At 48.4% G+C, this 12,296-nt stretch overlaps 1 protein-coding gene across 2 annotated transcripts in view; it reads right to left on the bottom strand.

The window, feature by feature from the left end:
- Positions 1-12,296, bottom strand: part of LOC122382872 (rhotekin-like) — a 94,543-nt gene that overhangs the window by 51,998 nt on the left and 30,249 nt on the right. The window contains exon 1 of one of the 2 annotated variants that reach the window (XM_043368731.1): positions 10,209-10,356. The exons of the other annotated variant lie outside the window; for it this stretch is intronic. Coding sequence (XP_043224666.1) covers positions 10,209-10,349 — 141 coding nt within the window. The 5' untranslated portion in view covers positions 10,350-10,356. Of the gene's footprint in view, positions 1-10,208; positions 10,357-12,296 lie in introns of those variants that run through there. 2 annotated transcript variants of the gene reach the window in all.

Genomic DNA, 12,296 nt, shown 5'->3' with positions numbered 1-12,296 from the left:
GACCCGCGCCCACTAACAGCTGCTGAGGTTTATAAACATCCCGTGATTAGAACAGGCCTGCTGGGAATAAATCACCAGGAGTCCGACACTCCAGTGGGTGGTTCTGGGTTGGATATTACCTACAGTTTACGATTACATGATGGCAATGACTTTAAGGAGTATCGATGGCTGTAGATCAGTGTCTAACTTCTGAGCAAGCGTTTGGGCAAAATGCGCTGACTTGTTTTGCTTTAACACCACACCATCACCTTTTCAACTAAACCTGAAACAGGTACATACCTGATCACCTGGAAAGTCTCGACTTAAACACCAGCAACCTATAATTCTTACCCACTCTTCAAAATAATACTAAAAACGATTAACAACCTTTCAGTGATTTCATACGTGTAAACAAAATGCGCTGAACAATGAATAAACCATGAACCGCATATCTATATGCATAAAGCTCTGCTATAATGACTGAAAACAATGCATTTATGCAAATACTACCGTCAAGGAATCACTCTAGCACAAGGTAAGGACAATTTTTGAACGTAACGACCACTTTGCTCGTGCTCCACCCATCGGAGCAAATTGCACGGAGAAGATATCCCCCGGCCCCGCCCCTTCACCCCATGAAATATTCAACGCATCCGGTCGTCACCCAGCAGACGAAGTCCCTCTACCACCAACGGGAGCGGGATCGGAGCGGGAAGGGGGCAGGACGGGAGGACGGGGGCAAGCTGGGGACCGGTCGACACCCCGATGACGTCATCTGGCGTCAGCCAACCACCGCACCCCGGAAGGAGCAGCGACATCCGTTATCAAGTGGGGCGGAACCCAGCAGAGACGTGGAGCGTTGCAAGCCATACCTACACATGGAGCCATGTACGTAGCGCGCGTGAAATGAGGAGATAACAGATGTAAGCTGTGCGAGGCTAGGTCGGGATGTGCCCGTGATCTCGTGACATTGGTGGGGTATGAGGGGATCGGATCAGCGTCACGATTACCCTGCATAAATTAACGGAGCCAATGCATTTTGCAATTCTGTCCAAACCCGTTACAGTAACGCATTTATCAAATCACTCCTCTATTTTCCTTAAAGGGACCATCCCACCTTAACATTAGTTTTGAGTTGAGATAGCCAAGTTTGCGGCCAGGCTCAGAAACCACCATTTATCCTGGTCGCAACCCCCGCAGCTTTATGGTGTTCAAGAAATTTCTTCCCTTTACTTGCAGGGTGGGACCAGCTTAGTCCCTATCTCTTAACCATTAGCGGTTTCTTGATGACGTCAGCAGTCATTTCAACGCCCGCCATTCCTTGAACCCGAGTTTTGCTGACCTTGAGCTCCCTTTTTTATCAACGTGAAATCCGTCGTCGGCGCTGAGAAAGCCTATTGCTTTTCATTTTAATTTGAATATTAGAAGATACCCACCACTGGAACTTGGACTGATATTATACCAAGGCCGAAGATGATCAAGCTGCCTGCTATATCTGGAGCTTGGTGTTCAACTTCAACATGGAATAAAAAACAAAATATCAAAGCAAACTGGATATGGTACTCCAAGTTAAAGTCCAAAGAAATTTTGAAGAGCTGACAATTGACATTAATTCTTTTCCTGCAAGGTTTCCATATGGAGATCACACCATGAAGAAATATTTTTGATGTTTACAGTTGAAAGGGGATTGATCATCCAGTTTTGACGAAAGACGCTGCTGACTGTCTTTGGAAAAGGATGTCGGCATGAGGTGCAATTGTGCTTGTGAAGTGGTTATAACTGGTCTTTTCACAGTATTAAATTAAATGTGCCATTGCAGCCAAGTGTGTTATCATGTAAGGTAAAATCAAAACTACAATGTTGGTTTTACGAGCATTGAGAAGGCTGGTAGGTAACACCTGCCTGTGCTCGTAAATCATGCTGCCAAAGTTTTCTAAATTAATTCTATCATACACTTTTGTTATCCAGAATGGTTGCACTATTGTTTGGTATCATATTATTCCATGTAAATATGGTAGCGTAAAGTCCGACCAACATGTTACCAGATTTGAAGCTGTTATGTTACCTAAGTACCTGTTTTTTACTGGCGTGGTGAATGTCATTGTCACCTGGATTTTGTTTTGAGGTGCAGACCTAGTAACTCTGACTACATGGGTTTGAAGCTATTATCTATTCTGTTTTTACTGGCCTGGTGAATGGCGACTGATGTTGTCTGTGGATGGCACTGAAACAAATTTTGAGTGTTTTGTACAGTGTTTTAATACAATGCTGAGGGCTGAAAGTTGTCTTGTTTAGAGTGGTGAAAGTTCAGGATATGCCAGCCACCATGGTGGGTCAGAGTTAAATGTGTTGCAGTCAGTTCGGCTTCGGCAAGCACACGGATGGGCATACGCATCAAGACCTGCTCTGCCATACTTTCAGCCAATTTTACCTGGGTAAGTCTTTTCTTTTTTCTGCCAAAAGCTATGACATTGTGAATTTCAGCACTGTGGCCTGTGTGTAGCTTTCAGGAAAGCAATTCTAAATAAAGCTCTGATAAAGTGCAAAATCAGCAATGCAGCCCTCTATTACATTTTCTACAACATCTTACTTGTTCCTTGCATGGAGAGAAAAATGCAATGTTATGATTTCGTTTATTCACATAATTTGACAAGCATGCAGTTACCTGCTACTATCACTGCACAAAACAGAGCAGAAAACATCAGTTGATCAAACACAAGGCATAACAGAAGTTTACAACATAGGGCTGCCGAACCTGCTTCCTCCCACCACAGTTGATGCCATTTCCTAGCCTGGCTTGATGTGAGCACTGAATAGCTGCTTTGTCTAATTACAGCTCACTACCATTCAACTTAAACTACTATCTTTAAAGTAAGAGTGAGAGCGTTCAGTGTTCATAGCAGCTCGACAGACGACAGACAACAAACATCTTGACAAACCAACCAGTATTTGATTTGGCTAATGATTTATGTGCTTGTTGTATCATGGCCAAACTACTTTAACAGCAATAATCCCTGTTTCATCTTGAGCTTGCTTTTATTTCCATTTGAACTCAGATCTTGAAACAATCATCTGAAGTGATATCAGATACTGGCTTCTGCCTTCTGTTTCTCTTGAAAGCAAGTTAAAACAACAATGATAAACTAAGGCAGGAGATGTGAGTTGTGGCAGTAGATTTTTGATTCAACATATGTCAACCTTATATTGCTTGAGACCTCTGTGACAGACAAACAAATATTTATAGTTTTTTGATAGTTTGGATTCTTGGCTTGATTTAGCAGATCAGCTGTGAACCTTGACTTTGAAATCACCGTCATGGTACCCGAACGAATCCTCGCATGACATTTCTTCGTAGCACAATTTTTCGTCCGCATTTCTTCGTCTACAAATCTTCGTCGGTGCATTTATTTGTCCCTCAATGCTTACTCTTGCATATATTTGCGTTGAAGAAGAAATGCGAGCCGTTTTTCATATACCCTGGTGCGAGACAAAGTAATGCGATAGGTACGAATAAATGCCCTGACGAAGATTTGCAGACGAAGAATTGCGATACGAAGAAATGCCATAAGAATTGTCCTGGAATCCTTTATTGGCCATCATATATTGACCTTGTTAAGATAAACGCGTCATTCGCGCAATATCTGTCGCACTTTGATACCAAACTATTGCTTCCAAATGCCGACGTAAAGAAAACCTTTATGTGACGTCATAGAAACAGCGGATTTCCCAAAAAGTAAACAAAAATAAAAGTCTTATATCTCGAAAACGGGTGAATATTTTCCGGTAAAATTTGGTAGATGTTCATTTTCGCTCTTTGTGATTCACGCTACATCACTTTTATGCCAATTCATTAACTTTTTTGAAGGTGGGAGGGTCCCTTTAACCCGCGCCCCGTAGGGCTACCGGCGGACCCTACCACCCGTAGGGGGGGGGGCCGTTTCGGCCCCCCCCCCTAAGATCTCGGAAAGTTACCGGCCGATTTTCAAAATTCAAACGGCGTTTGATAGCCCTACCCGGGAACTACCTTGTGACCAAATTTCATTGACCTAGGTCAAACCGATGACGTCACAGGTCAGATCAAAGGTCAGATTTTCACCGTTCACAGGCAATTCAAGAAATGTGCTGTGAAATCGAGTAAATTGGTAATTTATTGAAAACCATCGATGGTATATTGTTCGTCAAACACATACTTTGCTATCTGAGGTCACTGATACCAGGTCAGGTCACAGCGAGGTCAGGTCACCGGGGTCACAATATGAATGTGTCGTGTGATACATGTTTTATGGTCCATTTTACATGATAAATGCGATTATGTGGGTTAGGCAGCCTTTGGGGCCAGCCTAGGTCACGTTTTGGTGAAGGTCAGGTCAAGGTCAGGTCAAATTAGGTCAAATTTCAAAGTTGATATTTTTGCATAAAATGGGTATCCATTCGATGCAGCTCGTCACGGGGAGTCTAATGGTGGTCTTTGTTTTGCTCTACGAGTTCTAGAATTGCCAAAAATTGAATTTGAAAATTTGACGTCATCATTTTTGAACAGTTTTTTCGCTATAACTTGGCCAAAAAACGAGGTATCGATCTGAAATTTGGTATGTAGATAGAAGACGGTAGGTACTATCACATATATTCCGTTTTTTTCGAAACTCAAAAAACTTTTTGGATTTTTTGGCTAATATATCCAAAAAATGCTTTTTTGATTTTTGGGGATCAAAACTCAAAAATTTCAAAAATCCGAGATAGCAGTTTTGTAGCCCTGTCAATTCTACACCTTTTGTGTCTTGATCATTTTTCTGTATCTTCAAAGCTGTAGGCCTGACAGGTCTTCTCGCGAAGGTCTTTTTTCGGTCGAAAATGACAGAACATGACGTCACTCTGACGTCATTTGTGGCCAACCTATCACAGCCTCTGGGAAAATTTTTGGTCACAATGTGTAAAATTGATGCCCGGAGGGGTCCTGAAAGTTTGGTGGCGATATCTCCAGCCGTTTAGGAGATATCGACCGAAAAGGACAGGGGGGGGCCGTTTCGGCCCCCCCCCTACGGGGCGCGGGTTAAGAAAAGGCGCTGCTGCAGGCGTTGTTGGACACCCAGCACACCTTTTCACGCCGATCTCGGCAGCAGGTGGTGGAAGCGGTTGGTGTTCCCCGCTCTCTACTAACCCAGTCGGCAGATTGGCCGTCTGTCTACACCGGGCCCGTGGGAGAGGGACAGGGGAGGGGGGGGGGGCGGGGAGGGGAGGGGCGGACAGCTGGTCCGGCGCCGGACGGTGGACCGTTGGACCGCGCGTGGCAGCTGCCGCCCCACGGACCAGAGGTGCCCCAGGACAGTCGGAACTCGGAACCTGGGCTTCACAGCCCATACCGAGCGTCAAGAATCACAGAAATTCTCTCATCAGTGATACAAACCTTCACTAGCGCCACAAGTGGCACCCAGAGAAGGCAACGAGTTACGATGAATTAGGGCTTAGATCGAGAATATGACAGTGCAGGGATGGTGAGAAATGATTGAGATCCTGAGAAATGTTCTCGAAACTACGCCTCAAAGAGCAATGCAATAAAAACAACACCATTAGAAATGCCATGTTTATAAGGCACCGGATTTGTTACCGGTAAATGTCAATACGACGGACCAGGGCATCCCAGTTCAAGTATACCTAACTTATGGACGCATAGATACATGAAAACGTAGCATGGTAAGGCGCCGACGTACACAAACGCTACCGAAGTAGATTCAATGACCATTACCGCGAGATGCTGTGGTAATGCCTTGCGGTAAGACATGTACTATTTCGTGAACCCACCAAAAACCTACATACTATGACTGAGCGTATGATACCCCTGTTCTGGTCGCGTAAGATGCACCTCTGCTCTCGTCACACCTTTCGCTCTGTCCTCGACTCTCAACTCTTCGAGCTGACAGCGGCTGTGGCGGCCGATTCAAACGAAGACGGAGGATGGCACCACGCGGGTCGACCTTACCAGATGTGGGGTGGGACGCTGGGGGTGGGGCCGGGTGGGGCGAGATGGGATGGGGATCACAGGCCGTCCGATCACACGCACAGTGCACACAGCGCCTCACTCGCTCAGTTTTCTCCACAGAACAGCAACTACACCCACCACGTGAACCGAGGCCGACAGCCAACTGGCGGCTGGGGCTGGGCGGGGAGGGCGGACGCGGCAGGCCCGGTTCCTACCGCCACCTGGCTGGGGAGCTCGCCCAGTCGGCACAGGTAGAGACATCTATCGGACGCCATGGAAACTAAAGTCATTGACAACAGCCCAGGGATGCGGGGCATAACATGGCATAGCCTTGGGTTCTTGAGGACAACCCTGTCCCTCAACAGCTGAACAAGTTGAATTAGTTAGTCCGAGCCCCCCCCCCCCCCCCAGTTCGTCATTCCCATGCGTCATTCCGAGCTGTTTCGTGCCTTACTGAACTGACTGGAGCTTCAAGATTATGGCGTATTCAGGAATCTCATGAGTGTGACCCTACATCAGGCGCGTAACCACCACTGGGGACACTGGGGACCGGTCCCCAGTAACTTTTGGGTTACTGGGGACCGTCCCCAGTAAAACCGACGACCTCCTCAATTTGTTTAAATAGCCAAAAAGCTGGAACAGCTACTCATTGGCCCAACAGACCGAGCAAGCCTGGACAAAGTTCGCAGTTCGTTAGAATGGTGGCCCGAGGAACTCGAGGTGGACAGCTTGTCCAGTCAGCTGCGCGTGTTCCTGTCGGGAAGACAGGTCACGTGCCTCAAGCACGCCAAAGAGGTCTTCCAAAGCCTGAGTCATGACGCCTGATCTCTCCTCCCATGCAAGTCGAGCAGCTGCTGAGGCAGCTGACGGTGTTGCCAGCAGCATCGGCTACCGCAGAGCGACGCTTCAGTGCCTTGCGTAAGCTGAAAACATGGATGCGGTCTACAATGAGCCAAAGGCGTCTGGACGGAGTGGCTATATACTGCATGTGCACCGTGACCGCGTGCAGGTGCAGCCCACTGAGGTGGCTAAGGAGAAGGACTTTTTGGCTTTGAAGGCGTCTCGCCGCCACACATTTTAACCCTCGCCCTGGCAGGGGAGGGGGTTAATGCGACCCCCCCCCCCCGAGTTTTTTTTTGCGGTGCGCGCCGAACTATCAGTCGGATCGTGCTGAAAATTTCGACAGCTCTGGGACATCCTTTGCTCAACTTTTGGTAAAAAAGCAGTTCCGGGTCATGTCAGGTCACCGAGCTATGACGTCATAATAGGTATCACCTCTGACCGTTTTTGACAAAATCGTACATAACGTAACTGGACGTGATCTAATCGACAAGAACGAAACTATTCCGTGTGATTTGTCAGAATTTGACTGGAACACATTGTATGTTGACCTTTCTAAGATCAACCAATGTAATGACCTCGCATGTTCACACGCTGACCTCCGTAATATGAGCCGTGTTTAGTGGGGTTTCTTGAGGTCCTGAACCCGAATCTGTGGTTCAGTTTCCCCTAAATGCCTTCAAAACTGTTCCTTGATCTTTACAAGGTCAACCAAGGTCAATTACCTAGAATGAACTTCCGCCGGCGACCATCCTCGCCGGCAGCGGGCGTGACTTTTCGTGTTCCCGGGGAATACGTCACGCCAGTAATGACTGAAATGCAATCAACTTTACATCATTTTGTTGCTAATTCGTTTAAAGACACGGTCGTGAGAGTTTCATGTGGCTATCTTTCATAGGTTCGCCAATAGGTACTGGCTAAGTTATTTGGAAGATTATAGCTTTTCCCGGAAATTTGACCTTTGACCTGCCTGCCAAGCCGCGTTATGAAAAATGCGCTGCCAGTGCGAGGTTTAAGATCTTTTTAAAGATAGATTTTATTCTTAACAATTTTCCACCCTTCCCACGTATCTCATCCGACACCTGAAATATAATATTTGGTCTTCGCGGCCTTCCATGTGGTCCCCAGTAGCTTCAGACTCGTGGTTACGCGCCTGCCCTACATGTCAGATTCATTTAAACTACGTACCTAAATTCCCGGTCTTTGGGTCTCGACTTCGATGGTGCCCCAGTATATTTTCTACGATTTCCCACGCTCTCAATAACTTTCGCTGACAGTCGTTCCACTAACGATCAAAATTAACCTTCGCCCCAGTGGGGGGGGGGGGGGGGCACCACATGTTACCACCTTGTCGCGTTTTTTTGCGTGTGAATGAAAAAACCGCGGCGCGTAGCTTTCTGCACATTAATTTTGGAAAATGTGTGAAATTTTTGACACCAGGTCATGTCAGACCAGGTCACCAGGTCAAGTTAACTGACCAAGCCTAAAAAAGTTTGCAATCATGTCCAGCCTGCAGTGTTTGTCAGAGAGGTTTTAAACTTGGTGGATTGCGTGATGTTATGGGCGCCTATAACTTGTATATCTCGGATTTTTTTATATCCGTGACCTAAGGTCAGGCCAGTGGAGGGACCTTTCCATTTTAAGTCAATGGAGAAAAACGAAAATGCATCTAGATCCATGTGTACGCATATGAACAGTCCAAATATTTCAGAATCACAATGATTTAGACCACCCGTGACGACCAAGATGTCTTTTTTGCTGATGGCCTCTAGAAAGGTCACCCGAGGAGTGAGGACCGAGGTCATTTGAGGCTACACACATATTTTTACCAATAACTCTCAATTGGAAAGAGATAGAACGCTGGTGATGGCCTCATTGTGTTTGTCTTGCCGAGACGCATCGACTGATATGCAACATGACCTTTTCCGGTCAGGTCAGGATCTTGACCTGAGTTCAAATTTTCAAGTTGACCTTTTAAGGTCAAATTATAGTTCATTCGACGCGTCACGGCGAGAGGAACACGATTCTGGCATAAGAAATGTCGTGGCTATTTTTAGTTAAAAGTTATTGTCGAAATACACTTCGTAAAACAGCTATTTTTGGAGTCTGCCCTCTGGAGGCTAAACCGCTGACCTGAGGTCATTTTTGATGATGACCCTATCATAAGAAGAGTTCAAAAACTATCGATTGCTTTTCCATGCGTTTTTCTAGCTATCGTAGTTCCTGAGATAATGACATGTTTTCTGACAAATATAATGACAATTCGCAAATTTTGACCTTTGATGACCTCTGGTGACCCCAATATTGCTCTAAGATGAAAAATGACTGAAATACCTACTTTCAAACGTACGCATTGAGAGCTATCGACTGCTTTTTATCGCGTATTTCTAGCCCTCTTAGGCTCTTAGTTTTTGAGTTAGAGGTGGGTGGTACCATATGCTCCCTCCCCCCCCCCCCCCCCCCCCACTAGGGCGAAGTTGGCTGAGACCGCCACTGGGGCGCGGGTTAATTATCCGTTCCACCAAACTATCCCCCTCCCCCCAAAGAGCAGCTGGGTCCAACTGAAAAAAAACGAACCATAGTCTGTATTCTGTAGTAGGTATAGGGCTAGGGCAATTCTTGTGAAATGGATTCATAGAAGTAAGTGTCCCACAAGTTATTTTTCAAGGCGTGGTTTAGAGGTCAAAACATTGACCTACGGTCAAAGCTGTTAACATCCCACAGACAGGATTTTAGCTTAGACTAAAATTCGGAATCGGGATCACCAATGCGGACCAGAGGCCAGTTTTACCAATAGAAAAATAGCCGCCTGCCAGAATTTTTATTTCACGCACGGAGCGTAAACGATAAAGCCCTATCCGCTTACAAGCCCATCGCGTTTACGCTCCGCTTCGTAACTATGTGAAACGGCCTTAGGCAAAAAAAAAACGGCAGGCGGCTTTTTTTCTGTTGGACTGGTAGAGGCGTTAGTCCACCAACACCACGCCCCCGATTTATATCTGTCCTCACCACTGAACTCTATAATGGTCCTCACATGCCAATGGTGGAGACTGGGGCGCCGCGTGAGTGACCGACCGGCGCGACCGGCCGCGAGACACGAGTAGGCAAGGGAGAAGGGGAGGGGGCGGGGAGCGCGGGGAGGGGAGGGGACGAGAGCGGCCGGAGCCAGGCCGGAGCGGCCCTGGCCCCTGGGAGTGAGTCGATGACTCACAGCACTCCAGTCGACTCTGCAGAACCGCAGCGGCTGCAGCACGACCCGACATTCGCTCCAGTGTCAGCCAGAGCTCTTTGCAATGAAATGAAATCCTCAATACCGCCCGATTCCAATTCAGATTGCAGCGCGTGCACTCCAACACGGTGAGGCCGGGGGAAAATCTGAGCAGAAACCAGGAAAGCGGCGTTGCTAACTTACCTTTTCTCGCCGGAGAGTACGCACGCTGTCCCGTCGACGTGCTGCGCTCCGCCACTCTCCCACACGGCGCAAATAATCGAAATTGTTGACAATTTCACTGTCGGAACTGCTCCGCGGCGTTCCCGTCCGTCGCGGCGCCATGTTTGAACTGCCAGGTTCGCCGCGCCGCCGCCAGGTGTCAGCCCAAGGCCGGAGTCGGACAGGTGCCGGGCGGCGGGCGGGCGTGAGGGGACTGGGGAGGGGGAGGGGTAAGACGTCTGGGGGAGGCGGGCGGAAGCGGGTCGTCCCGGTCCGACGTCCAGCTGTGATGATGGGGGGTGGCGCCCGCAGAGGCATAGGCGGCAGAACGGGGGGCACCGGGGCACCGTGCCCCCTTTGGACTTTGATTTTGGCATTTTAACCCACGAGCCGCTGGGGGGGGGGGGGGGGGGCATAAAGTTGCCCCCCCTTTACTTTTTGTGAAATATCTCCGAAACCTGATGAGCTACGAACGTGAAACTTGGCATAGCTTCAAATGAATACCTAGGCAATGTTTGAGGAAAGTTTAGTGGTTGTAGCACCTAAGATGACGTCACAGTGACGTCATAAAGTTTTGTCGTTTTCCGATATGGACCGTTTCTGATGACGCTGAGCATGAAACTCAACTGTAAATGAACTAGATAGCACCTGCTGTCATCCTAAAACATCTTACTACACTTCTATCTAGTTTCTGACCAATAATCGACCCTTTATATTCGGTCCCATATATCTGATGTATCGTGAGGAATATGAGAGTCGCAAATCTATAATTTCACTTATGACGTCACTGTGACGTCATTTCAAATGGGATCGACACCAAATTTGGACACAACCTCGGCTAGGTATTCAGGAAGGTGTGTGCAAAGTTTCGCTTCTCTATCTCTTCGCGTTGCGACGATAGCGTCGCAGAAGTAAAGGGGGGGCAACTATATGCCCACCCAGCGGCCGGCGGGTGGCGCGGAGGCCCAGCGGCCGCCGGGTTTACATAGGTAGCCCTATTGGCGTTGCATGGAAAGAATGGGACAAAAAGTCGGCAGTGCCCCCCCCCCCCCCCCGTTGTTCCGCCGTGTTCCGCCGCCACTGCACTGTGCACAGGGGCTGTTGATGTTCAGAAACGGTTAGAACGGGCCTTTGACAGTTTAACGGTGCCGAGGTGGTCGAGGACGGTCGCTTACCTATAGCAGCTATTGCCCTCCCATTCAGCCAGCAGTGCGCTGATTTTCCGATGATCAATGGCTGTAGGCTCATGTATAGATTCATTCTGATCCTCCCTCAGCCTCGGCAATGCACGAGACACAGCCCTCGTAGTCGTAGTCGGCAGTCCACAGACTACCTAGCGCTAGCCATAGGCGGCGGAACGGGGAGGGCAACGGGGCACCGTGCCCCTCTTTGATTTTGGCATTTTAATATTAGCCCTATGGGCGTTGCAACTGGAAGCAATGGGACCAAAAGTCGGCAGTGCCCCCTCCCCCCTTAACCCGCGCCCCGTTGAGGTCTGCCAATAACTCTCGATTGGAAAGAGATAGAACGATGGGGATGGCCTCATTCTGGTGACCCCAATATTTTCATCTCGGTTCACCGGCACCGGCCATGTGCGTGGGTACTGGGTAATGTGTATTGCACTCTGCGCGGTGTCACCGTTAAGACTGGCCCGTGTGTGAGGTGCACCCATTCAGCTAACTACCAAGGGCCGTCCGTCCTTAAACCAGAAGACTGGCACATCATCCACCCAAATCGGCTGGTGGCCACGAATCGAAGACAGGCAGGCGCACCCACCAAAAACAGCTGGTGGTCAGTGGTCACGAATCACGAGCTGGGCGAGTGCCCGCAGCCTCATTTCGGGCGCCGACCTCATCCGACCGGGGACTGGCGAGGTAATTCGTGCTCCGAATGCGCTCTTCATTCCACGCGCTGACTATGCATAGTCAGCCATCTGTTGTGAGTGACCCGTCTGACCTTCACAGTCCAGCCTCTATCGCCCTCAAATAAATGTTTGTTGTAACGTTTATTGTTACCGGTCCCAATCCACCATCCGGTGCGTTTCAACTTTTAATCGTGGTGTGGTGTTTT

This window comes from Amphibalanus amphitrite, unplaced genomic scaffold (genome assembly GCF_019059575.1).
Source record: "Amphibalanus amphitrite isolate SeventyFive unplaced genomic scaffold, NRLGWU_Aamphi_draft 000149F_arrow, whole genome shotgun sequence".
Taxonomy (NCBI): Eukaryota; Metazoa; Arthropoda; class Thecostraca; order Balanomorpha; family Balanidae; genus Amphibalanus; species Amphibalanus amphitrite.
Note: the sequence above shows the minus strand (reverse complement) of the source record. Positions and strands in the feature narration are given on the sequence as shown.